The sequence below is a fragment of the Enhydra lutris genome, unplaced genomic scaffold (genome assembly GCF_002288905.1).
Source record: "Enhydra lutris kenyoni isolate GAN:26980312 unplaced genomic scaffold, ASM228890v2 scaffoldscaffold11, whole genome shotgun sequence".
Classification (NCBI taxonomy): domain Eukaryota; kingdom Metazoa; phylum Chordata; class Mammalia; order Carnivora; family Mustelidae; genus Enhydra; species Enhydra lutris.
The window spans coordinates 18427953-18455858 of NW_019154095.1; the positions used below are offsets into that span (position 1 = coordinate 18427953).

Genomic DNA, 27906 nt, shown 5'->3' on the forward strand with positions numbered 1-27906 from the left:
AAGAAGACTGAAATCATATCAATTATTTTTCTGACCACAATGGTATAAAACTACAAATCAATGACAGGAGGAAAGCTGGAAAAGTTCACAAATATGTGGAAACCAAAACACTTTTGAGGAACCAATGGATCACAGAAGAAATCAAGAGAACTCAAAAAATGAAACAAATAGTACATATACAATGGATTATTACTCAGTCATGAAGAAAAAGGAAATACTACCATTTGCAACAGTGTGAATGAACCTGGAGAGCTAAGTGAACTAAGGTTGATGGACAAAAACAAATACTACTCAGTATCACTTAGATGCAGAATCTTAAAAAAAAAAAAAAAAAAGCTAATATCATAGAAACGTAACAGAATGGTAGTTGCAAAGGGTACAAATTTTCAGTAATAAGAAGAGTAAGTTCTGAAGATGTAATGTACAGCTGTGTTGACTGGCTAATAACAGGGTATTATAAACTTTAAAGTTGCCTAGAGTAGACCTTAAGCATTCTCACCACCAAAAAAAAAAAAGTTGACTATATGAAGTGATGTGATCTTGATAATCATTCCACAATGTACTTCAAATCATCACATTTACACTTTAAATAATTTAAATATGTACACTTACATTTGTCAATTATCCCTCGGTAGTTTTTTAAAAAATGAGAACAGTAAAACATCAAATAAAATACCTGACAGAGCCAAAAGGACGTTGACAGCTTGTAAGGCTGAAGATCTTAAAAAGAAATACAATAGGACTTAGGTACTTGGATGTTGGTACTTGGGTTATTTCATAAAAAGGACAAATTGGCACAGAAATTAGAAGTCTGATTTAAAAACAAACAACACGAGAAGCAATATTTCCTTGACATTTTCAGATTTCTCCACTGCAATTTCAGCTGTTAAGTAGCAACGACAGAAGCTGGCAACAGATAATTAATTAATGGTTTTGCTGTGGCACAAATTTGAATTCTAAGGTTAAGGTGGCTACGTGGGAAAAAATCACCTCAAAAGAGTGCCAGTGGACTTCCTGGCATCCACATCTCAACAGTGATTTGTTGTTCTCTACAGCTCTGCCCTAGCCCAGCAACTCAGTAAGGATTTGAAGGAAATTCTTTGAAACTTACAGCAATACTTTACAGTATATTTTATGGTGCTATTTAGGATTCACAAAAATCTCAGCATACATCCATTTCACCCCCAAAGTTTACTGCATAAATATAAAACATCTAGATTTCCTTGTTTTACTATAATCCATATCAGTTTGTCTAAGGGCATCACATCCCTTGTGCCTTCTGTTATCCACTTGTTAGTCTTTACTCTTATTCTACAACTACCGCTCAAAGGCAAATCCATTCTTTTTACAGCACTGGGGAGAGAATTCTCAGACCAAGAAAAATGCCTCCTTTTTTCCTATGCACCAGGGTTGGAAGCCTCTATAAAAGTCATTTAGTTAATATGTAAATCGTTAAAATAAAGTAGCATCACAACTACTAATAGAAAGGAAAAGAGAAGAGGCAAATTGTTCATGAAAGCTATAGGGGGAAATTCAATTCAGAAAATGTTTTTATCATCTAGGTAAGAGTTTTGCTTTTTCAACTCCATAAACCCACTTACGTTTTTAGAATTAGTTAAGAATTAACTATCAAGATTCAGTGGTCACTCACTATGTAAAACCAACCTGTAATAAAAACATAAGATGTTAAAAAGCATTATTTGACTTTATTAATCTTATTCATAATGTTGAATACAAATGCAAAATTAAGTGGTGACCCTATTCTTAGTCTATATCAAAGCACGGTCTCTTAGATTTAAGAATTAGGGTAGATGTATGTCACAAGAGGGAGGGGAATCAAAAAATGAAGTCCAAAGAACCCCAGTGATATGTTTATGTATGATAAAGTCTGAGCTACAGCCCTTATATTCCTTTAAATGGTATTTCCTTCTGACTTTCCATTAACCTCATCAGTAACTGACTTCTTAACAAGACCCTATAATCTACCACAAGTCTTCCAACTACAAATTGAAAAGAAATGTAGGCAGATATGTGTACCAAGTACTTTATGAAATTCACCATGCACAGCTGAACTTCACATACAGAATTCAAAAATCAAAAGGACTGTGATAGTCTTAAAACCCAAAGCCTAGATAAGGCTTTCCAATCTCTCCTGCACTGTAAGAAACGACTTGATCTAATGATGTTAATATAGAAATACACTATATATCTTAATATCAATAAGATATTACATTCAAGGAGAGCGCCAGTAAGCCTTTGCATTTTAAAACCAAAAGGAACACGTCTTGGACACCTTAAATTTAAAAAGTCAATTCTAAGCAGGAACTGTTACTGTGTAACAAATACTGCTCATATCAAAAGTGCTGGTGACAAAAAATTCAATATGCCCTCCCCACAGAATCTGTTCACACGCATTTATATATAACTGTAGTAAGAATGTAAATGTTTAAGGTGCTTAAATATTGCACCACAGGACTAATTTATTAAGTATTCACCTGCTACCTCTTTGTAGCAACTCCGGTTAGAGTGAATGATCTGTGGGCAAAGGGCAAAAATGCTGTTATTTTCTAGAATGCGGCATTTGTGGAGCTGGAGTGCCCTCTATTGGTAACGAAGAAGACACACTCATTAGCTGTCCTGCATGCATTTTCTCATTAATTCGGAGTTCACATCCATCTTGAAGCATTCGAACTGCTATTCGGGCAATGTTCTTAGAGTCGTCAAGACCACTGTGAGGCCGCCCATCATAATCCATTCCTAGCTTTTCAAGCATTATTGTCAATTTGGTTTGGCTTCTAGGAACCTGGAAAATAAACAGCTTAGTAAATAATTCTTTAGTTTTCTGTAAGCCATTGTGAAAAATAAGAAAATAAAAATTAATGATAACAGCTAAAGTTAGGCAAAAGGCAAGTACTCTTAGTCAAATGAAGCAAATAAATAATTTAAACCTTCAGAACTTTAAAAAAATTCTCAAGTTATAAATGAAAATACATATAAATAGGTAGAATCCTCAAGACATCTAAAGAGTTTGCAGTTCTGTAATTTGACAAATCACATTTATGAAAGGAAATGTATTGTTCTGGATATCTAAGTTGAAGCTCTACCATTTTTTTTAAAAGTAGGTTCCCCATCCAGTGTGGAGCCTAACATGGTGCTTGAACTCACAACCCTGAGTTCAAGACCTGAACCAAGATCAAGAGTCAGACACTCAGACAACTGAGCCACCCAAGCACCCCAAAGCTCTACCATTTTAATCCAAACATTCTTTTCCATGGTATTTTACTATAATGTATTACAGTGTATAATGTATTATACACCATATACATATATGGTATATAATGTATTGACAGACTCCTTAGACAGATACACCAAAAAACAAACAAACAAACAAACAAACTCATCCAGCCTTTCTATGACTGAAGATAATGAAGATCCAGCATGAAAGAAATTATCATGTGGTACTTAAACACCTGCTCCAATTTGGTAAATGTAAAAATCTCACTCCCCAAATTTCCAATATGCCCCTCCACTTTTGAGAACCACTATTTAAACACCTGCTCCAATTTGGTAAATGTAAAAATCTCACTCCCCAAATTCCAATATGCCCCTCCACTTTTGAGAACCACTATTCTATCTACTACACATGTTAAGTTTTACATTCTGTAGTTTGCATAGCTATATGTCACCTATACACCTTAGGGTCTTGGCTTCTTCATCTGTAAAATAAGACTAACAGTTATACTCCTTATTCACTGGGTTATTGGGAGAATCACAAAGCAAATGATATAAAAGCACCATGATAAAAATTAATAATTATCCTAAACTGTAATACCATAATGCATTCTGGTCCTTTCATTAAGTATCACCTAGAAAAATGTGCTTTTCCAACATGTTGGACAACTTAGGTGAATTGAACTATTCCTAGACACACACAACCTACCAAGACTGAATCCTGAAGAAAACAAAACCTGAACAGACCTACAGTAAGTAAAGAGGACTGAACTGGTAATCAAAAACCTCCCAACAAAGAGAAGCCCAGAACTTGATGGCTTCGATGGTGAATTCTACAAAAACATTTAAATAAGTCTTAATACTAATCCTTCTCAAACTCTTGCAAAAAACTGAAGAGGAAGAAACATTTCCTAAATCATTTGATAAGCTTGGCATTATCCTGATATCGAGGCCAAAGACACTACAAGAAAACTTGAGACCATTATCCCTTATAAATATTGATGTAAAAATCCTCAACAATACTAGCAAACCAAATTCAGCAGCATATTAAATGAATTATACACCACGACCAAGTGAGATTTATTCTTGGAAAGTAAGAATGGTTCAACATACAAAAAATAATCAATGTAACAAACCACATTAACAGAATGAAGGAAGAAACACATGATCACCTCAGCTGATGCAGAAAGCCATTTGACAAGATTAAACATTCTTTCATGAGAAGATTCTCAACAAACCAGGAATAGAAAGAAACTACCTCAAAATAATAAAGTCCAAATAAAAAAATTTAGAGTGAACATCATGGTAAGAAGGCTGAAAGCTTTTCCTCTAGGATCAGGAACAAGATAGGGATGCTCACTTTTACCACTTCCATTCAAAATAACATCAGAAATTCTAACCAGAACAAGTAGGCATGAAAAAGAAATAAAAGAGATCTGAATTGGAAAGGAAGAAGTAAAGTGATCTTTGTTGGCAGCTGTCATGATCTTATATGGAGAAAGTCCTTAAGATTCCACCAAAAAATTGTCAGAACTAATAAGCAAAGACAGCAAAGTCATAGGGTACAAAATCAATACAGAAAAATCAGGTGCATTTCTATAAACTAATAATGTAGAATCCAAAAAAGGAAATTAAGAAAACAATTCCATTTCAGTAGCAAAAAAAAAAAATTTTAACCAAAGATGTGAAAGACTTGTACATCAAAAACTAAAAAATGTTGCTGAAAGAAATTAAAGACAGTATAAATGGGAAGACATCTGTGTTCATAAATTGAAAGATTTAATATTGTTCAGCTATCAATCTAACATAATCTATAAATGCAAAACAATAAAACATTAACTCAAAATGGATCAAAACCTAAACCTAAGTCCAAACTCTAAAAGTCTTAGAAGAAAACCTACAGGAGAAGTTTCATGACACTGAATTTGGCAATGGTTTCTCGGATATAACACCAAAAGCAGAGGCAACAAAAGAAAAACCAGATAAACTGGACTTCATGAAAATTTAAAACTTTTGTATCTCAAAGGGCACACTATCAACAGAGAAAAGCAGCCAACAGATGGAAGAAAATATTTGGAAATCACAGATCTGAAAAAGGATTAATATCCAGAAATATAAAGAATTCCTGGGCGCCTGAATAGCTCAGTTGGTTAAACATCTGCCTTCAGCTCAGGTCATGACCCCAAGGGTCCTGGGTTTGAGTCCTGACCTTAGGTTCAGTGCTTGGCGGGCCGTCTTTTTCTCCCTCTCCCTCTACACTGCCAGTGCTCATGCTTGCTCTCTCAAATAAAATCTTAAAAAAAAAAAAGAATTCCTAAAACTCAACGATAATAGTTAAAAAAAAAAAAACAAACAAAACTACTTGATTTCAAACTGGTCAAAGGACTTGAACAGACATATCTCCAGATACGTACAACTAGCTGATAAGTTCACAAAAAACTGCTCAACATTACTAATCATTCTGGAAGTACAAATTTATACCACAATGAGATACCACTCCAAACCCATTAGATGGCCATTATTTAAAAAAAAAAAAAAAAAAAAAAGGCAAGAAAATGGAAACTAAGTGTTGGCAAGGATGCAGAGAAACTGGAACCCTTGTGCATTGCTGGTGAGAATATAAAATGGTGCTGTAGCTGTGACATGGAAGTTCCTCAAAAAATTAAACACAGAACTACCATATGATCCAATTCCACTTCTGGGTATGTACCCAAAGAACTGAAAGCAGGGACTCAGTTATTTGCACACCCACATTCACTGGAGCATTATTTACAACAGCCGAAAGGTGGAAGAACCCACCTGTCTACAGAAGATGAAGGGATAAACAAAATGGGATATAAATCTAATGAAATATTATTCTACCTTCAAAAGGAAGGAGCTTCTCAAACAATGGAATTATTATTTAGCTTTACAAAGGAAGGAAATTCTGACACATGCTACCACATGTCTGAATCTTGAAGATATTATGCTAAGTGAAATATGCCAAGAACAAAAGGACAATATACTGTATGATTCCAGTTACTCGAGATACCTAGAGTGGTACAATTCAAAGACAGAAAGCAGAATGGTGGTTACCAGGGGCCAAAGGAAGGGGGACAGAGAGTCCCTTTTTAAAAGGTATAGTTTCAGGTTTGGAAGATGAAAAAGCCCTGGAAACGAATGGCAGTGATGGTTCCATGACAGTATGAATGTTCTTTTTGACACTGAACTGTGTACTTAATGGCTAAATGGTAAATTTGTTATGCATATTTTACCATAAAATGAATCAGAGTTAACATGAAAAGTCCTGGACAGTGCCAGCAAAGTGATTAACTCTGTTAAACAAAGACCAATTCACTCGATCATGTCTAAAATTTAATAGCTGTGTGAAAACCTGGATAAAGAACACATAAACTTCACACTTCCTCTGGCCTGGCAAAGAAAAGTTCCCGGCAAGATGTCTAACTTGAAAAGTGAATGGGAGGAAAACAGTAGGCCAAAATTTGCTGAGTGGTTTGAAGAAGGGCTACAAAAACTAGCCTAGACATTTTCATTACAGAAACCAATTGAAGAAATCTCTGTAAGACCCTGTAGAAAACATTTAACTTCCAGTGACAAGATTCTTGGATTTTGAAGAAAATTAAGTCTTTGGAAAAATCACATTGCAAAAAAAAAAAAAACAAAAACATGAAATGTTCACACTTTTGCTTGGGCTTGGCAGTGAGAAAGTTATTTGCGAGTCTCAAGACCTACTGAAAGCCATCTGGAAAAACTGTAGAAAATTAGACAGTATTTTTCTTCCCATTGAACACAGAGTATAGCTAGGTAAAAAAACAAACAAACAAACAAACAAAAACAAACAAAACAACAACAACAACAACAACCTTTCTCAAAATCTTCTGCTTGGCCACAGAACCTGACTCTGAAAAGAGCTCTGTAACGCACGGTCTGATCATACTGTAGAGATGAGAGTTACTGATCTGCCTTTAGAAGAGCTGCAATTTCTGCATAAGAAGAGGGTCTAGGGGCGCCTGGGTGGCTCAGTGGGTTAAAGCCTCTGCCTTCGGCTCAGGTCATGATCCCACGGTCCTGGGATGGAGCCCAGCATCGGGCTCTCTGCTCAGCAGGGAGCCTGCTTCCTCCTCTGTCTCTCTCTGCCTGCTTCTCTGCCTACTTGTGATCTCTGTCAAATAAATAAATAAAAAATCTTAAAAAAAAAAAGAAGAAGAGGGTCTAGTCACTCACAGAAAAGCAACGAACATTTTGCCACAGCTTTCAACCTTTTGTATGTGTAAGTAAGCCTCTTATTTAACAAGATGAAGAACACAGGCAGAAGTTGTCTATTTCCAGTGGAAAACGAAATCCATGAGAACTTAACTCAAATCCAACCCAGAACTGAGTATTTGTACAGGAAAATAAAAAGACAAAAACAAAAGAACAAAAACAAACATCGCTTTCACCTTCCCAAAGCATATTTCATTCTTTACTTATACTTCAAAAATAACATTTTAATGCATATACAAAACTACTAAAAAAATAAACATGTTTGTATGATTTTGTAAATGCTGAACCTACATTTGAGTATGATCATGCCATAGATAAATAAGTTTATTTCCTAAAATCTGGTATAAAATTGCATCTGTAGCCTGTATTTTTATTCATATTGTTTCAGCTTACTTACAGAAAAATCAAACCCACTGTAAGTTTAAGCCAGCTATTAAAGAGAAAAGTATTATGCTTGCCCTGTAAGTTTCTTAAACATACAAAAAGGAAAGAGATAATTTCAAATTTAATGATCTATCTCCACTCCCAAGAAAGAGTGGGTAAAAAGTCATTTCTATAGTTTTAAAAAGGAGAAAGAACACTTTGTACATACCGAAGACTATACACCAGTAGCATCCTACACAGAAAAAATTTGTGTTAAGACTTTTAGGCCTACTTAAATAAGGAAAACAAAACAAAACAAAAGAAGGCAACATTTTAAAAAGAAAAAGGTTACATTTCCTCAACTTCCACTAACTGGCATTAAAGTTGATAACTATTATGAATAGGGGAAAACCATATAGAAAGAGCATCCTATCCTTTCTGAGCAGAGAGACCCTGCTTCTCCCTCTGCCTGCCACTCCCTCTGCTTGTGCACTCTTGCTCGCTCTCTCTCGGGCAAATAAATAAATATAATCTTTAAAAAAGAAAAAAGAGAAGAGCAGCCTAATAAATTGGTCAACATAAACAGATCCACAAAAAAAATACTATATACAAAAGAGCACTTGACAATGTTATTACCTTACTATATACCTACAACTTTCTGAACACTCCATGTATTGTGATGTATTGTGAGCTGTGGATGTTTTTATGCAGACTTAAAAATTATTTTATGGTTTTATTAATTATTAGTAATTATCCTTAAAATAAATAGAGTTAAAGGTTTGAGAAAGACACCCTAATGTAAGAATGCATTGTTGCCTGGGAGGTATAGCAAAAAAAAAAGCAAACCTAAAGATGACTGAGCCCCTACAATTTACATGAAACACAGAGGATGTGGGGTGCCTGCATGGCTCAGTCTTAAAGCATCTTCCTTTGGCTCAGGTCATGATCTCAGGGTCCTGGGACTGAGCCCCACATCGGGCTTCCTGCTTGGCAGGAAGCCTACCTTTGCCTCTCCCACTCCCCTGCTTGTGTTCTCACTCTCGCTGTGTCTCTGTTAAATAAATAAATAAAATCTTAAAAAAAAAGAAAGAAAGAAACAGAGTAGAGGCATTTGAATTAATATCACAGGACACAATTAGCAAAATCCAGACTGGGAAAATGGAAAAATGGCTCCATTTCTTTTTCTTTTTTTTTTAAAGATTTTATTTATTTGTCAGACACAGAGAGAGAGAGAGAGAGAGAGAGCGAGCACACAAGCAGGGGGAGTGGCAGGCAGAGGAAGAAGCATGCTCCCTGCTGAGCAATGACCCCTCCCCAACTTTGTGGGATTTGATCACAGGACTTTGGGATCAGAACCTGAACCAAAGGCAGACACCTAACCAACTGAGCCACCCAGGCATCCCAAAATGGCTCCATTTCTTTAAAAAAAAAAAAAAATAAATAATAATAAATTGCCAGAGGAAAAAAGGAGGTGGAAAACGAATTTAGAGATTAAAAAACTTAAAAGAGACATGTCAACCAACTTTAAATGTGTGGACCTTATTCAGATCCGGATTCAAATCACAAAAGGTAAAAGGAAAAAAAAAGAGGTGAAGGGAATTAAGAGGTATAAACCCCAGTTATAAAAAAAGGCATGGGGATGAAAAGTACAGCACAGGGATACAGTCAATAATAACTGTAACAACATATGCTAGCAAACGGTGACACACTGTGGTGAGCATGGCATAATGTACAGAACTGTCCAATCACTATGTTGTATGCCTGAAACTAATAAATGTCAACTATACTTCAATTTTTAAAATTAACTAATTAAATTAAACTTAAAAAGAAAGCTATAGCCACTTGATGATATTAAGGAATTATGGTTGATTATTTTCTAAGTGTGATAATGGTGTGATGGTTATGTTTTTTAAAACAGTTCCTTGTTTTTTGGAGCTACATAATGAAATGTTTACAGATCAAATGAAATAACATTTGAGGGGTGCCTGGGTGGCTCAGTGGGTTGGGCCTCTGCCTTCGGCTCAGGTCATGATCTCAGGGTCCCGGGATCAAGCCCTGAGTCAGGCAGACTCTCTGCTAGGTGGGGAGCCTGCCTTCCCCTCTCTCTCCGCCTGCCTCTCTGCCCACTTATGATCTGTCTGTCACATAAATAAAATCTTAAAAAAAAAAAAAAAAAAAGGAAGTAACATTTGAGATTGGCTTCAAAAGAGTAAGGAAAGGGAAAAGTGGGTAGAGATGCAGATGAAACAAGGCTGGCCATGAGCTTATACCTATTAAAACTGGCCTGTTAAAACTGGGTCATGAGGGCTTATTACACTTGTCAACTTTTGCATATATTTGTAATTATCCATAACAGATTTTTTTTTGAAAAAGATCACAAAATAAGTGAAAAGATAAATTCACAGAAAAGGAAAAAAAATTACCAAATATAATCAAAAGACTATTATCCAAGATAAATATCTATAAACAATCACAAATTGTAATCTACAATTACAAAAGGACAGACCACCCAATTTTTTAAAATGGGAAGACTTAAACAGGGATTTCACAAAATAAATTCGCATGACTAAGAACCATAAGAAAACAAGCTCAGGCTCCAAGTCATGAGTAATTAGGCAAATGCAAATTAGAACCTTAATGAGATGGCATCCCACATTCACCAAATATATAAACATTTAAAATGTCTGGCAATACCAGATGCTGGCAAAGATGTGGAGCAATTTTAAGTTCATCCACTCTTCTGGGGAGAGTACAAATCAGAAAACTATTTTTGCATTACCTAACGGCAATGATGCACATATCCTATGAACAAGCAATTCTACTAGTAGGTTTATACCCTGGAGCAATGAGTGCACAAAGGTGCCAGAAGACATGTGCAGGAATGTTTATGGCAACACTGTATCTAAAAGTCCCAAAATTGGCCAAAGTAGGACAGATAAACAAACTACTACATATTCACACAATGAAATTCTCCACAGCAATAAAATAAACTAACAGCAGCTACATACGCAACATCAACGAATCTCAAGCACAATCTTGAGAAAAAAAGCAAAATGAACAATATAGCCAGTACAATGTTAATTATACCATGTTCAAAAAGATGCAAAAGTAAACTATATAGTATAAGATAGACACATAAATATTAAAGCTTTAAGGAAAAACAAGAAAATGATTTCCATGAAAGTGTGAACTATATGGGGGGGGGTGGTGGAGGGCTCTGGGAGAAAGGAAAGGAATTAAGAGAGTGGAAGTTACAAGGGATTTCACTTTAAAACAATCAAACTCCACTTTTCTGTATGTATATTTCTCAGCTTTTAAAAATGGGAAAATTACAAAAAATGTTTTTAAGGGACAGTACCTTTTCTCATGAAATTACTTTAGGATTTGCTTCACCAAGATGAGGTTGTAAAAGAAGCTGACACAAAGTCTAAAACATGACAGAGAAGCAAGGAAAGAATCTCTTAGGATGACTTTAGAAGAAGCCTGAAGAACAAATAGTTCAGATTAGAACAGAATTAAAAGCTATAGGAAGGTAGCCTCCAAGGAAAAAGGAAAAGGAAGAAAGGAAGGAAGGAAGGAAAAAAGAAAAAGAAAGAAAAGGACAAAGAAAGAAAACAGACCACTAAGTGTTTTGAATACGGAGAATGATTTACAGCTTGAATGGAAAGTAACAGGATAAGAAAACAACTGAAGGCACTTGTAAAAATCTCGGGAGAAGTGGTGAACACTCTCCATCGCTACAAGAACGTAAGCACTGAATAATGATTTGCTTATAAAGATAATGTAACTAATTAAGAAGACACATAGAGGGGAAGGACATGCGGGTATGACGGCTTTCATACAGAGCTAAATATCATCTTCCATTGTAGGACTCCATATATAACTCAAACTGAAAATTCAAGAAATAGGATAAACATATCATTTAGAAGTATGAAGGTAAATACTGGAAGAAATAGCTACAAAAAGTTGAAAGTGTTTGCCTCAGGAGAGTAAGGAGAATAAGGACCAATACTGGTGAAGGCCATAGTGGATGAATGCCATTTTTCATAAGCCTTGTAGTACTACTTTAAAAATTTACACCACACATATGTATTAACTTTGATAAAATTAAAGCTCAGTGGGGAGCATTTGTTCCACAAACAGTTCACATACTGAATACCCCCACAATTTCAAGCCTCTCCTAAAGCTCATGTACTTACAGTTAACCTATTCAAATAATGATAATGGATTAAAAGAAAAATAGCTCAACTTCCTAAATTCATATAATCATCCTCATGTTTGGATTATAAAAACTTAGAACTAAAGTATATGGCCTTTTCCTGCGAAGAGCACCTAGTAAATCACAACTTACCATAAAAGCAAAATGTAATAAATTCATCATTAAGAGCAGTATAATCAATAATACAGAGAAATTTTACCTTGTAAAAGTTTCCATATGACTTTCGAATATTGATCCACTTTTTAGCAAAAGGAGGATATTTGAGCCTGCTTAGCCGGCACTGAATGTTCAGGAACTTACTCATATCCCACGAACTTGTAAAATCAAAAACAGGGGTAGAAAAATGATAAAATAAATGCTCTACTGGTCTACTGTTTGAAGTCATTCTAATTGTTTTTTATTTACATGTCACCTTTTTGATATTCACACACATCAACGAGCTTACAAAATTAACCTACTTCCAAAATACTAATTCAAAAATAAACAACAAAGGAAAGTAGAAGTCAGGTATATCAGACTTCCTTCATAAACGAATCTTACTAGGCTAATCATGATCACTTGCAAGGTTCTGATTAATCGGGCAGACCTCTATCTTGCTGATTATTTTTTCACAATCCTAAAATAACACTGCTAAGCTTACTTTTAATGCTAGATTTACTGTATTAGAAAGTTTTTTGAGGGTATGCTTTGAAACAAAATAAAACAAAAAACAAATGAACAAAATATTTGAAAGACGAAAGTAGCCTGTATTAAATGGTGAGAATACAATTTGCTCTGTTACAGCGTTATGTTTCTATGACACTAATCAACTTATGTAGTTAAGTAGGAAAATACTGATTGTATAATATGGAAATTGTGTTGGTTCACACATGGTTTTTTCCTAGGGAAGGGAGGTGATACAACAGCCGTACAAATTATAACCTTCAGCAGGAAAGAAAAAAGTTCTCAATTCAGCTGCTACAGTGCTGAGAGTACTTTCAGCTATATTTTTAAAAAAAATTTAAAAACGAGTGCTTGTTCCCAGGATCCTACTGCTTCTGTGCGTTTATAATAACCTCTGAGGTAACTTCCCTTAACTCTGAGCTGTCCAAATTATTTCTGGAGGTATGAGCCATGTCCCAGAATGTGAGGAATCACACATACATAATTTATAGAATCACACATACTGTGTTATGACAGAAACACCTATATTCCTGACCAGGAACATTGCTCATTCACATTTAAAATCAACAGATTTCCAAAGAGGTCTTCCAAAAGTTTTCTCTGATTTCTATTTTTAAACAAAATTATAATGTGACTACACCCAATGCTTTGTTTCCTATGTAAGGGACACTAAACTGCAAGTGATGTAAGAGATTTAAGTGACATCTCAGTTTTAGTGTATAAATCTGTCCACAGTTTGAAAGACAAGTTGATCGGGACTTCCTTCTCCAATCTTAATAGCATCGTGGTATAGGAGTTGCCCTGGCACAGTGCCTGTAATCCTTGTTTCAACCCTCCCGATCTTTCCTCTAAGCTTTCCATCCAACGAATGCTTCTGAGCACACATTCTGAGTCCAGACTATAGGAAGCGTTAGGGAAGACATTCAACTAGCAGAAGCTCTTACTCTGAAAGCATTTTTAATCTCCCTGCAAACAAGTCTTACATAAAGTTTAGATATCAGAATACTTAGATGGCAGCACAAATGGCTCAGATATACAGACTATAAGACATCAAAAAAAAAAAAGATGATCCTTGTGAGTTGTAGTATATGGAGTAAAACAAAAGAAGGGCTTTGAATAATAATACAGTAGTAGGAAAGGAAGAGAGCCTTCCAGTAGAGAGGAGAGCAGAAGTACGTGCACAGAGAAAGGATACACCACGTGATTCATGGCCAGCATGCACAGAGTGGACAAGAATGGCAGTTGGATCAGGCTACCCAGGTGGGTGGGTTAGCTGAGAGAACGCTGAAAGCCAGACTGAAGAGTTTGGACGTCTTTGAGCAAGGAAGTGTCACGATAAAAACTGACTTTAGTAAAGTCATTTTAGTTTTACATAGTAATATTTATTTTTCCCTAGGAATCTAGTTCTGGATTAAACTATTATCATTCTTTCCCTCCTCTTTTTTTGATCCTTAGGATGCAAAGCTTAAGTAGAAAAAAGAAAACAACACAAAGTTGAAGTGGAAATAAGAATGTGAAAGGAAAAATACGGTCTCTTGTGGGAGACCCCAGAATTATCAGAAAATATTTTCTTGTGGTTATTCTAAAAGTTAAGTGGATATGAACATCTTTCATCTTTAAAAAAAGTAGATAAAAAAGATAATTTTCCTAAATACTCACCCATCTGTCAATATGCAATATTTATACTTTGTTCCTAATTCCTTCAATTTCATCCAGTCAATTACTTTTTTTAGTACCTGAGGGAAGGTATCAGCTCTGTCTACCTGATCCTGAGGATATAAAAGTAAAATTTATAAAAATAAGAGTAGCTACATGTAGTCCTGCAAATACCCAAACAGAAACGTCAAAAGGAAAACGAAGAGAAAGTCTTATCTATGATATTTTAAATTCTACATGATTTCCTTAGCTGAGGTCCACCTAACATTTCATTTTTAAAATAATAAAAAATTGTTCCCAGCCAGGCATTAGGGACGCTTTCAACTTAAGTATGTAATCCTCCCAAAATTAAGATCTGAGATCATCCCCGGTGTTTCTTTTTTTTTTTTTTTTAAGATCTCAATCCAGTGGCTTACTATTTCTCCAGAGTGAAAAAAAGGGAAATCTCCCAGCTAAAAGCCATGGCCCACTACCATGGTCTCCCTATCTCAAAGCTCAGATCTTTCCACAGCAGATGACACACCGCTGCCAGACTGATCTTCCTAAATTGATCCATCACATCACTTCCATACTTAAAATCCTCCAAACATCCCCCAGGGCTTTCAGGATAAGACACATAGACTCTTCATGGTGTGGCCTCCCTCTGCCTACCATTTTATTTTCAACCACTTTCTTACCAGTCCGTACACAGCTGAGCTATCGGTAGTGTAAACCTGAAATGCCACACTATGCTTTCTTGCCCATTGAGCTATCATGATTCAGCCCAAGTTCACTAACTTGAGAAGTCTGACACTAGCCGGCTCTCTATTTCCTCTGCCATAAGATACCCACAATACCCAGATAAAACACTGACTTGTCAGTCTTCCTAACCATATGGTCACCACTGGTTTAGTGTGTCTGTCCTCCTGATTATAAATTGTTGAGTGAGCCAAGGAGATTGACTTGACCACCTCTGTATCCCCAGTACCCTGGCAACCACTGTAGAAGGCACTGAAATACTTGTTGAGTGAATGAGTAAATGAATAAAGGAACCAAATTAATGAACAAAGAGCAATTAGAATACAATAAAAAGTCAGAGACTTAAAAAAACATTAAGCTATGTATCCAGTCAGGTTATAAAGAGATACATTTCCAAACTTCCTCTCCAAGTCCATCAAGGTCACACTTGCTTTACTAATGATCTAAATAAATGCAGCCTTTAGTTTTATCACTACAAGTCCTTAAGAGGAAAGGCTGAGAAAGATTTTACCAGGTATAAAATTTGCTTTTCTACTTTTTTAATAGTATAATCTGAAAAATCTTCACCAAGTAAGGAAAGTACCATATTAATTTGTTTACAATAATAATGATTTTTTAAACTATGAAATAAAACCTAATTTCAGAACTTCTTTCAAACTCTAGAAAAAGGAACATAGAATTAGAACCTGAGTAATTCCAGTTAGGTTGATGCAGAAATCAGAAAGTTGTGTGTTAATCTCTGGTCTCACATACTGCTGGAATGTATCTTCCTACAAGGGAAGAACAAGGAGAACAAGTTAAAGTATTTTCTATGACTTCAGAAACAGGACACAAAATACATAAAACATTAAGCTACGGAAGACTATAATTTCATAGGTGCTCATGGTATAGCCCTTTCTAGAATTTTAACAATTTAAGGATAATTCTCTACTCCCAAAGCACTTTAATTTTAATTATTTTATAGTTTAAAAAATTTTAAGAGTGGCACCTGGCTGGCTCAGTCAGTTAAGCATCCAACTCTTGGTTTTGCATCAGGTGTGATTTCACGGGTCATGATATCCAGCCCCAAGTGGGGCTCCCTTCTCAGTGAAGAGTTTGCTTGAGATTCTCTCCCTCTGCCCCTCTCCCCACTCACATGCGCACACACACTCTCTCTCTCTCAAATAAATAAATCTTCAAAAAATAAAAAAAATTTAAGATGGGGTGCCTGGGTGGCTCAGTTGTTAAGCAACTGACTCGTCATTTCAGCTCAGGTCATGATCTCATGGGTCGTGGGATTAAGCCCCATATCTGGCTCTACACTGAGCATGGAGCCTGCTGGAGATCCTCTCCTTCTGCCCCTCCCCCACTTGTGTGTGCACATGGGTGCACTCTCTATCTAAAATAAATAAATCTCAAAAAAAATTTTAAGATAAGGCAAGTATCTAAAAGCAAGTGTTCAAACCAAAGGTTAAATATTTTCTTGAGAAGCAAAATGTTGATAATTTTGCTCATAACATTTGAAATCGTAAAGCTTAATAATGCAACCTCAACTTCAAGTTACAGCTTTTTAAATAATAATAAATTCTTTGAGGAAATGCCAATCTTTAGTTATAAAAAATTAGCTCTAGAGTACTACTCTCTCATCTTCTCTTGACTACTCCTTAATTTTTATATTGATTCTAATAAACTGAATACTGAATAGTCAAAATTAAACATGAGATGGAGTAGTTTAAAGGGTGATAATATTATATTTCTGTAGCAATTTTAACCTCTTCGAGAAGCCTTCACGCTTGCCTTCCCATCTTATAATCACGACAACTCTATGAACTCGTAGGCCAGTACTGTTATCACCAAGCTCAGATCTCAAAGTGCAAATTTTCCTCTAACCTAATACTGCCTCCCTAAACTAGAACATGCTAAGTCACTTGTTAAAACTTAATGACAATTTCAAAGCCTAAAGACAGCAATCATTAATACCAGGTAGATGCAGAGAAAAAGACAAAGAATATTTTTTGTGACAGAAAATTAAAAAATTAAGAGAAGTAAATGTTTTATTTCCCAATAATAAATTCTTTCTTCACACAAGTGTATGAAGCCAATGAGTTATAAAGATTATTATTATAAAAGAGCAAAATTAAAGAACAAAGAATGTTTGAACTTCAAAAGTCAGATGCTCTTTAGTTACCAAACACACTGCAGAAGGAAAAATTTTACTTAATTGAATTTCATAGATAAATGAAAACTTTTCAAGTATCAATATTTTTATAATTTTCAATGAAAACCTTTCAAAAATATGCTGCAACTTCCCTTCCCAATACAGGCAGGTAATATTAAACACACTATTAATAAAACTTTAATCAGTATTTAACACTTTTATCAGAATGACGCTATAGAGAAGAACTATGCACTTGTTGACCAAATATTTAGCAATAACTTAAGTAAATTACATAGTAAATTAACAGGTGATGAGGGTTATTAAACATAAAGTAGAGCAGGTAAGTGGGATCAGAAAAATGGGGGGGGGTTCAGCTACACTATTAAATAGGTCATCACCTTTATGCAGAAGGTGAGAACTAAGAAAGGCCTGGAAGGAAGAGAGGGAGGGAGGAACTAGCAGCAAAACCTCTGGAGGAAAGGAATTAGAACTAAAGCCCTGGAAGGTGAGGGGGTAGAAATGCCTGGCATTTCTGAGAAATGGCAAGCAGGTCAATATGGCATGATCGGAGGTAATGAGAAGATAGCTCATGTTAAAGAAAATGGCTTTTACTGAGTTAAATGGAAAGCCACTAAAGGTTAAAGGTTTAAGCAGAGAGGGGAAATGATTTGACTTTTTTAGGATCACTCTAGCCACTATGTTGAGAATTGGCTGTAGGAGACATGGAAGGAAACAGAGACCAGTTTGAGGGTGAATGCAGTAAATCCAGACAAGAAATTCGGGGGCTCAGACTACAGTCATAGCGCTGCAGTTAAGTGGCCGGGTTCTGTATGTATTCTGAAGGCAGAGCAAACGGGAGTCGCTGTTGGTCTGGATGTATGATGGGAGAGAAACAGGAGTCAAGGATGATTCCTAGGTTTTGAACTGAGTAACACTGGAGACAAATCAAGAGAATGAAGTGTACTGATAGTCACTTGCAAAAAATGTTTCAAGGACAGAGTGGTCTCTCACACCAAGACTTAGGTAGAGATCCAAGATGACACTAATGAGTGATTTTAATGGAGTGATGGGATTGAAGACAGTGTGGATTTAAGAGAGAATGAGAGGAAACAGCAGTAGGTACCTTAGAACAAACGAATAGGGTAGCTGGCAGGGAAGTGGCATAGAGTGAAAGCTTTTCATGGTGTGAAAAGTAACAGGTCTGTATGTGATGGGAACAATACAGTAGAAAGCAATAAATCATTACTGTCTAAATGAGAGAAAAGAATTGCAAGAGTAATGTCCTTGAGTAAGAAAGAGAAAGTGGAATCTGGTGAGTTATACAAGATTATTACCTTCACAGCTGTCATTTTTCCTTTTAATTTATTGACTTTAATCTTCTTTGGACAAGGAAATTACATTAATAATCTGATTATAACTAAGAGGCTCTGAGCAACACTACGAAAAAGATCTATGCATTTTAATACATAAGCCTTTTTATACTTGCTCCCAACGTGTTGGTGCCAACTGGGGAACAGCACAGAAGTAACTTCTGGATGGATGAGATGCTGATACAACCTCTGGATGGATGAGATGCTGATACAACCTTGCTCGGATTTTACACGGCAAAGAGTAGTATCTGGGGAATTCCTGCTGACTTCCTGAACTAATAGTGCAGTGACAGCAAGTACGTAAAGCACATACATTATAGGTCTTGAGGCCAAGGTTTAGGAGTGTCATCGCACCCTAGACTTCTCACTGGAAAGATGGCCAGTTCTAAGTTGAAAGGTGATTTCCATAATTTGCCATTTTTAGAGATCACAGCATATACAGTCATCTATAGCGCCAGTTCTCAACCCAGACTGCATGTCAACTAAGAAGCTTTAAAAACATGCTGATATCAGGGGTTCCACCACAGAACAACTAAATCAGAACCTCTGGGATGAGAGCCAGGCATTTCCCCCCCCTCCCTAGGAGATTCTGACGGCCAGCCAAGTATGTGTTCCAAGCAAACGGGAAAAAAAAACCACTATAATTTTAGCTGTTGGAAAAGGAGAGAAGTAGCCTCTGAAATTATTTCATTACAGCTTTTCTATCAATCAAGCTGATACGAAGTACACAAGAGCAAACAGCCCACTTTGGAATTCTCATTCTAGCTTTAAAATAGCAAATGAGATGCCTGCTCTACTGAGAACCCCAGGAGAGTTGCTGCTAAGAATAAAACTGAAACTTTGGAATTCTCATTCTAGCTTTAAAATAGCAAATGAGATGCCTGCTCTACTGAGAACCCCAGGAGAGTTGCTGCTAAGAATAAAACTGAAATACAACAATTCACTTACTATTTCTAAGGTATGGGTATTCAGTAAAACCACAGGAAATTCAATTATTTCATGTATAAATTCAGGTGGGTTGCCTTCTTCACAAGTGGCTTCGAAATCAATGATACAAATGTAGTCGTAGTAGCTGTCGGAACAACTGCCCTCTTTCAACATGAGCTTCTGCTTCTTGTAATAGTTTTTCAGCCTTTTCTTTAGCACATCCTTTACTCCTCTAAGGAAAGAAGAAGAAAATGAACTCTCAGGGAATTTTACCATCACGAATCTGAAGTCTTACCTGTTGGCACTGTGTGGAACACTGACAGTCGCAGCATAATTTAGCAAACGTTAGCTAAAATAAATGTGAAGAAAGCAAGACTTAAGGCTAAATTAGCAAAGAATTAAAATCAAATGTAATACAGCATCAGTATTTTCCTTCCCAAGTAACTTTTCATTTTTGTAGTACATAAGAGCTTTCTCCTATTCTAGTATTTCACACCATAAGCCTGGTTAGCGTACACCACCTACAAAGCCGCATTGCCTTATACACCAAGATGATACACACATTACAAAAACTGAAATTAACGTTGAACTATTCTGTGGGCCAAAACACAAATTTCAGAGTAAGGACATTCAGGTATATGGAACATTTATGTTGTCTCATACCTTTCTTTTGGCTTTTATAGGTTAAACAACTAAGATATCCATATGATTATGAAAGCTCTATGAGCCTAGTATGTAAAGTTGAATGTCTATTAGCTACTTAACTAGGAAAACTCATTTAGAAGATATCCTAGTATAAAACACTTCTAGAAGAACTTTGTCATACTCTGTAGGTTCTTAACTGGAAGTAGGTTTCTTCATTTACCATGAGTAGAATTCATTTCAGGAGATTATAGGTATTTTCAAAGTATATGTTTCACAACTGGTGGGTGGAGAAAGGGTTGCTCTAAAGAGATAACAATGGTTGGTAATGGTGGTCATGTTCTTCAAACTATATGTACTTCTAAAAATTAAAAGCCATGACCAGTGCTGACTTCTTTCAGTGTTACTTGTTTGAGTCTTTATGTTAACAGTTCATATATACAAAATGGCAGTAAAAATAAGAGGATCTAAATGGTAATTAGTGCGCAGCAACAACTCGGGAATTTTGGTCACATCACTGATTAGTGACTATTAAAAAAAATTTTAATCTTTTATTTTCCTTTCTAAACTACCAATGAAAAGGAATCCTATTCATAAGAATACTGACAACCAATTGCTTTAAGGCAAAATGTTTTAATATGTTTATTTGCTTGAGATTTTCTAAATTACCAAAATCTAGGAGGGAAATCCCTTAAGCCCCTTCATATTAAGGTGCTGTGAGTGACCTCTGTGTCATGGGGCAGCTCTGGATTCCTTCGTCTTAATTTCTTTTTCTTTCTTGGAGAAGCTGCACTTACTTTAAGGGGTGCCTGCAAACCTAGTGGCAACAGGAACAATAACCAGGTGCTCCAGGGAGAGACTTGTCGTCTTTAATAACTCCTTTGCCATCCACATCCAAATAATCACCACTTTTGCCAATTCTAACTCAGAAAAAAATTCCGAATCTGCTTCTCCTGAATTGTCTCTGATATGGCTCCCATGAGCTCCCTGGACTCTGTCAAATGCTTCTAACGCCACAACCCTCCTTTTCATTCTTTACCCCACTTGAGAACTATCCACTAACGCCAATTTCCTGCTATAATACCCTGAGTGGCTCCCTTGTACTTACACGTTAAACAGACTTCAGCATACAGTTCCTTCACAACTTGCCTACGACCTATCATTTCTGTATCATCTTCAGATGCTCCCACTCCCCATGGTACATCGAACACTGCAGACAAAACACTGCATGAGCCACTATCTAATATGTGATACGCTTTCTTGTTTTGTAACTTTGGTCATACAATAGCTGATGAAAAAGCAGGATTATTTAGCAGAAAACATACCTACAGAAATTAGTTTTGAGTTCCTTCTGCCTCAATTACCCTCCATTCCTTTTCTGTATGGCCTATCAATTCAATCATCACTCCTGAATTCCTAAGACACACTCTCTTCTTTATTTGCATGCTGTGCTTGGCCAGACCTCCAACACAGCACTGGTCACACTGTACTGTGATTGTCTGTGTGTATTCCCAAAAGACTGTCTGCTTTCCAAAGTGGGGAACGTACATATCCGTTTTACTTTTATAACTTTAATGCCCAGTGCAGTGCTTAGAAACCAGTAAGTGCTAGTTGAATAAATGTACAAACATATAATTAGATCTCTAACTGCCATGCAAGGTCACAAGTAAGCAAGTGATCTTCACTTCTGGAAACGACAAAAATTTTGCTCAGAAAATCTTCACAAGCTATATCTTCATCATAGAGTCAGGGGGAAATGAAGTAAAATCTTTCTTCACAAGTTATCATGTAGACAATCTAAAAGGGAAAAAAGTACATGTGTGCTCTTTTGAAAAGTAGTGAAGCTCTATTTCAAAGCAAAGAAGAGGAATCTTGCCTAAAAGAGAAAAAGTATACAGGAGGACCCAGAAACAATAACTTTTATTGCATGCAATAAAAAATAACATTTATTGCATGCAGTCAATTTTTTTTATTAATGCCTGGCAACTGAATTGTCCATCAAAAATAAGCATGCTTTTCTGGATTCCAAAGCTCATTCTTACCTCATGCCCCAAGTTGAAATAAAGTGATTTGATTTGCAAAAAATTACTAAAAATTGAGTATGGGGGCATCTGGGTGGCTCAGTGGGTTAAGCCTCTGCCTCGGCTCAGGTCATGGTCTCAGGGTCCTGGGATCGAGCCCCACATTGGGCTCTCTGCTCAGCAGGGAGCCTGCTTCCCCCCTTCTCTCTGCCTTTCTGCCTATTTGTGTTATCTCTCTCTCTGTCAAATAAATAAATAAATCTTTAAAAAAAAAAACTGAGTCTGTATTCATCTCACCGAACACACACACACACACACACACACACACACACAGAATTGGCTAAGCTGCATTATTTTCTCTTTTAATATACAGTTAAACATAGATATACTATCATTCTGCATACTTTCAGAAACTAAAACAGGAAAAAATATTTCCTGGTAAGTGATTTTTTTAAATTACCTGGTTTGAAAGAAACCCTCTTTATAAAAATAACACAAAATAATACACACACACACACACACACACACACACACACATATATCTCCAATCGCATTAATGAGATGTAATTAACCATCAACCAAATGAGTAACTAAAAAGATTTAAAATACATGTAGTAATAAGATAGCTACTCCTACACATTATTGGTAGATTGTCAAAATATTCAGACTTCAACTCAGCAATCTTAGTCTATCACCTAAGAGACTGTCAGAAGTAATCAAAGTTGCACATAAATACACTTTAAGAATGTAAATTACAGCTGTTATCTGAATTGTTAATAATGACTATCTCTTTATGGTAGGATTATAGATGACTGTTAGTTTTTCATTGTTCTCAAGATTTTCTACAATGAACATGTACTACTTTTAAATTTTTAAAAAGTTATTTTTAATTACCTGGTTTCAAGCTTGAATTCTGAAAGTTTAGCTCTGAGTTCTTCCTTACTCATTCTATTAATGCATCCATTTGTAATAGCAATCTCTTTGTAAACTGGGTCACTGAAATCACTTGCACTGGAGGTAATGAACATAGACTCTTTTGTTTCTTGGCCATCGAATCTACATCGTTGCTTATTCTACCAAAAAAAAAAGGTACAGCATATAATTAATAAAAACAACTTAAAGATTCAAACTCCTGAGGCCTATTCATGCTACATATGCAATGAAAAGTACACAGAAAGAAGAAAGACGTGTTTCCAATACAATTTACCCTGCTATTCTGAGTCATGAGATTTCTTAAAGGAAATGAAGCTAAGTAAAAATAGCACTGGTATTGGGAGCACTTCAAAACAGAGCCTTAGCTGACCATTTACTAGCAGCAAGACCTTGGATAGTTACTTATTAGCCTCTGATCTTCAGTTTCCTTATCTATAAAATAAAGAATAATAATAACTATTCCAAGTGGCACTTGGCATTTGGTAATAGTAAACAGTATTTAAACAAGGTTATTATAGGGGTACCTGGGTAGCTCAGTCGACTAAGCATCTGACTTCAGCTCCCCTGTGTCCTGCTCAGCAGGGAGTCTGCTTGTCCCTCTTCCTCTGCCCCCTCCCCCCGTAAGCTCTCTCTCTAATAAAGAAATAAAATCTTTAAAAACTGTTTTAAAATAAACAAGGTTATTATAAGGATTAAATGAGATTATGTATATCAGCTCCCAACACCATATCCACTGTGCAATTAATGGAAATTTTATTACCGTATCATAGACTATAGAACAGACCTTTTCACAAATGACAATCTACAATTTACAAACAAATTTTTCCTTTTACAGCATTATGCATGTTTAAGTCAGTGACTTCCTGAGAATTTTTTTAAAAAGATTTTATTTATTTGAGAGAGAGAGCATGAATGAGCATGTGTGAGAAGGGTAGGGGCAGAGGGAGAGAGAGAATATCAAACAAAGTCCTCCGCTGAGCAGAGCTTGATGCAGGGCTTGATTCCACAACCCTAAGATCATGACCTGAGCCAAAATCAAGAGTCTGACACTGAAGAGACTGAGCCACACAGGTGCCCCCACAGAAGTTTTTAACCTGACTTCATTTCACTAACTTAACAGAAATTGCCCAATATAAAAACAAAATGGACTAGATAGAAATCTAGCTCAAAACTTCCTAGAACCCAAAGCAAAGGAGGAAATGTATTCGGTTTCAAAACACACAATTTCTAAAACTCACATTGTACCAATTATTCAGAAGAACTACAGTTACTGTATCATAAATCCTCCCTCTTTCCTTAAATCAAAATCTTTGTATGAAAAAACATAACTATAATCACTCCACAGGTAGTCCCAACTTATTAATATGTTAAGTAACAGAGTTCCATTTATAAGTTAATTATTTTCCAAATGCAACGTCACAAATATTAGGTATGTTTCAGAATTTCAAAAAGACTTTGGAACTTACCATTAATCTATATTAAAATTTGTTAACTTAGTTATAATTTACCACATTGTCCCCACATGAACTTTAATGACAGATTAAGAAAGGATAGCCATGGAAAGGCCAAAGACCCTGACTTAGCACTAATCCTAATGGTCAGGAACTATTTCCCACTCAAAGCTCTCAATTTAGTATGACACACATTTACTAGAAATGCAATGTTTGGTATTATGCTAGAGTACTCAAGAATTACTCCTATCTCGTCAGAGGAAGATATCAGCAATCCCAATATCTGACTTGTCCATAAATAAGAGTAACTATATTGAAGTTCCTTGTTGACAAATTCTTTAAAAAACTTTATTACACTGATCTTTGACTAAAACTGAGGAAATAACTAGCTTTTGATAATATGTTAAATTTATAATACCTAGCTATTTTATCACTAGAATTTAATCAAGATAATTTATCTCATGTCTTTAAATTTACATTGAATTTTAAACTTCATCTTCAGTCAGGTTAAAATTTAGGTCAACAGCGAGTTAACAGTTTGTCTACCAAAACAGAAGGCTCAGTCAATTTAAGCAAATTTACTCTTTGGTTAAGTCCTCTCTCTCTGATTCACCTGCCTAATTCTTATCTAAGATTGTAGCTACAAAAATTACCTACAAAGAACACTAAGGCTTCTTGTAAATTTGCTATAAATCGTGATTTCTGTAACAGAAGATCTGCTTCCTCTCCCAGATCCAACTCTAGCTCTTTCAGTGAAGCTCAGGGCATCAGGGTCCAGTTCTCAGTGATCAGTGCCTTCTCCCAAATTTAAGGTCTACACTAATGGTTTCCAAAGGTGCTCAAGTCAATTCACTAAGGGACAGAAAGAAAATATTAAAAATCTCATCTGTATTATTAATCTACTAAAACGCATAATTAGTTTACTAAATAATTGATACTAAATAATGCATGGATTGATATACTAAATAATACATAGATTGATAATACATAGATTGATACTAAATAATACATAGATTGATACTCCCCAATGTCTATGTCCACCTGAACCACTTCACATAAAGTCCTGGACATACAATGAGGAAAGGGTGGACAGATTCCATAGTATGGGGAGGAAATGCAATGCTTCCGGTGTTGTGGCATTCTGCATTCTGCAATTCACTTTCGGTGTTGTGGCATTCTGCAATTTTCCGGTATTCAAGTAAATGGCTGTATGATTTATATTATCCCAAATAAGAAGATACTTACATTATGGGAAATGATTATAAAAATCTTTTATACCAAAAAGAGGCTTACTATCTTGCCTTAAGTACTTAAAAATGTTTTTCGACTTCAAGTGACATATTTTCATTTACAAGACAGGTATTCCAAAATTGCTGTCATTTTCTGTGATGAGAAAGGGATTAATAGCTTGAAATTCAGAAGATTCCTTTTAACAAACACAACTTATTATTTCAACATGAAATAAAATATGTTTTAATAACATGATAAAAAGAAACTTTTCTCTGTGGCAAGAACATTTTAAAAATAGTTATTTTGGGAATGTTTTCATTATTTTATTGCCCAAAACTGCATTATCTACAAAACAAAGAAAAAAACTTCTGCAACTACACACACAAAAAAAGACCTTAGAAGTATAATTTAGCTTGATTAAAATTCTTCCAAAAGAAGAGTTCTGATGAAATTGGAACCTACTTGCTTAAAAACATAAAAATGCAACCCCTATTATTTTACAAAAACAATGGATATTAGGGATAATGAAAATGTACTTAGCTGAGTTCCAACAAAATACTCTGAGATTGAAAAAAAAAAATTATCACCATTTATTAATGGTATCCAACAATATGTTTTTAACAAATATGAGTCACTAAAACCAATTTGGAACATAGACCTAAGTTTTAAGTCGCTATATCTCAAAGTTTTAAGACTTTCAAATATAATGAAGTATAGTCAATATTTCTAAACCAACTTACATGATGAAGATCTCAGATTGAAGAGGGAAGTGGGTGGAAAAGTGTTTCTTTAGAGAGAAGGGGCCTGGAAGGCCTCTTTGAAAGTAGTATCTTAAAGAGAATGCAGTAACTATGCAAAGATCCCAAAGAAGAGCATGCAGGGCAAAGGGAAAATACAAAGATCCTTAATGAAAAAGACCATTCACCCTAAAAAAAAAACAATGAAGCCAGGAGCTCTGAGAGCAAAAGGGAAGAACTGTGTGAGATGAATTCAGCACTGGGGGCAGGAGCCAGGTCTTGCAGGACAGCAAACTGAAAACTTAGGAAGGGAAGAAACCCAGTCAGATTTATGTTATTAAGATCATTCTAGCAACTATATAAAGACCTTAACCAGATCCAAGAGCAAGAACAAGGACGCCTCCTGCAAGTACCCATTCTAGGAAGTGCTCAAAATACATTCCTGAAATGAAATAACCAATTTTAGTATTTTTTACAATCTGCAGCGCTGGTCAACAATAATTTATATCTCTGTCCAACAGGACGAATAAATAAGTTTTTGCTCTAAGATCTACCAATGAGTTGTTAAAATTATTATGGAAAATAAGTGATACGATAGGTCGACATGAAATAGTAGCAAATGGGCAAAATCTCCAACTAACAGGTACAACCACCTTCTGTGAAGTCTGGGAGGCAAAGGGCTTCAGGTCTTAAGAAATGACATACGTAGAGCACAGGGTGCGCTTTTTAAAACATAACCTATCAATTACCTATAAGGGCTGGAGAGAATGACCACAGCAACAGCGCGCACAGAGCAGAATTCCCAGCAGAGCTTATAAAACCACAGTTCACACACTTCTCTTCTTGACCATTTCCTCACATCCCGAGGGTAATTCAGGCGAGAGGGGGCTCAGTGACAACCATGGTACCCGAGGTGGGGACAGGGAAAGCTGCCGGGGCTGGGGTGGAAGGGCACGCAGGCTGAGGTTTCTGCGGGACACCCTCGAAGACAGGGACGCGGGCATATGGAAGGGCCGGACACCGACTGCCGGGAGCAGGCGGACTCACCTCGGGATTCGGATGCTGCGGCTCCTCCCCACACTCCGACCGGGGCGACTCCAGCCGCGCGGGAGCCACGGCCTCGCTGCTAGGCTGTCTGCTCCGCTCACGCTCCATGCCGGCTGTCACGTAAAAAGAGAGGGGCTGGAGCCCGACACTCGCTCACTCTCACTCGGCCAAGCCCGAAAGCCTCGCCTTTCTCCGTTGAAAAATTACCGGGCTCGCGTTCCCGCGGCGGCGGTCACACAAACTCGAGGGGACACCTCCCACTTCCGGGAGCGTGTGGC

The 27906-nt window shown here is 36.2% G+C and overlaps 1 protein-coding gene across 1 annotated transcript; it reads right to left on the reverse strand.

The window, feature by feature from the left end:
• Nucleotides 1-2035: 2035 nt before the first annotated feature.
• Nucleotides 2036-27906, reverse strand: LOC111144532 (3'-5' exoribonuclease 1). The gene is made up of 7 exons (XM_022498851.1): nucleotides 27629-27906; nucleotides 23125-23303; nucleotides 19589-19799; nucleotides 15820-15903; nucleotides 14399-14508; nucleotides 12276-12390; nucleotides 2036-2803 (listed from the first exon to the last, which is right to left on the reverse strand). Exons 1-7 carry the CDS (start codon nucleotides 27734-27736, stop codon nucleotides 2561-2563), a joined length of 1050 nt encoding a protein of 349 aa, XP_022354559.1. The 5' UTR covers nucleotides 27737-27906; the 3' UTR covers nucleotides 2036-2560.

Coding starts and splice junctions, on each gene's coding strand:
- LOC111144532 (XM_022498851.1), bottom strand. CDS start 27,736: ATGGAGCGTGAGCGGAGCAGACAGCCTAGCAGCGAGGCCGTGGCTCCC. Junction 12,391..14,398: donor TATTGCATATTGACAGATGG/GTGAGTATTTAG, acceptor TGATTTTACAAG/TTCGTGGGATATGAGTAAGT. Junction 2,804..12,275: donor CATATGGAAACTTTTACAAG/GTAAAATTTCTC, acceptor TTTATTTTCCAG/GTTCCTAGAAGCCAAACCAA.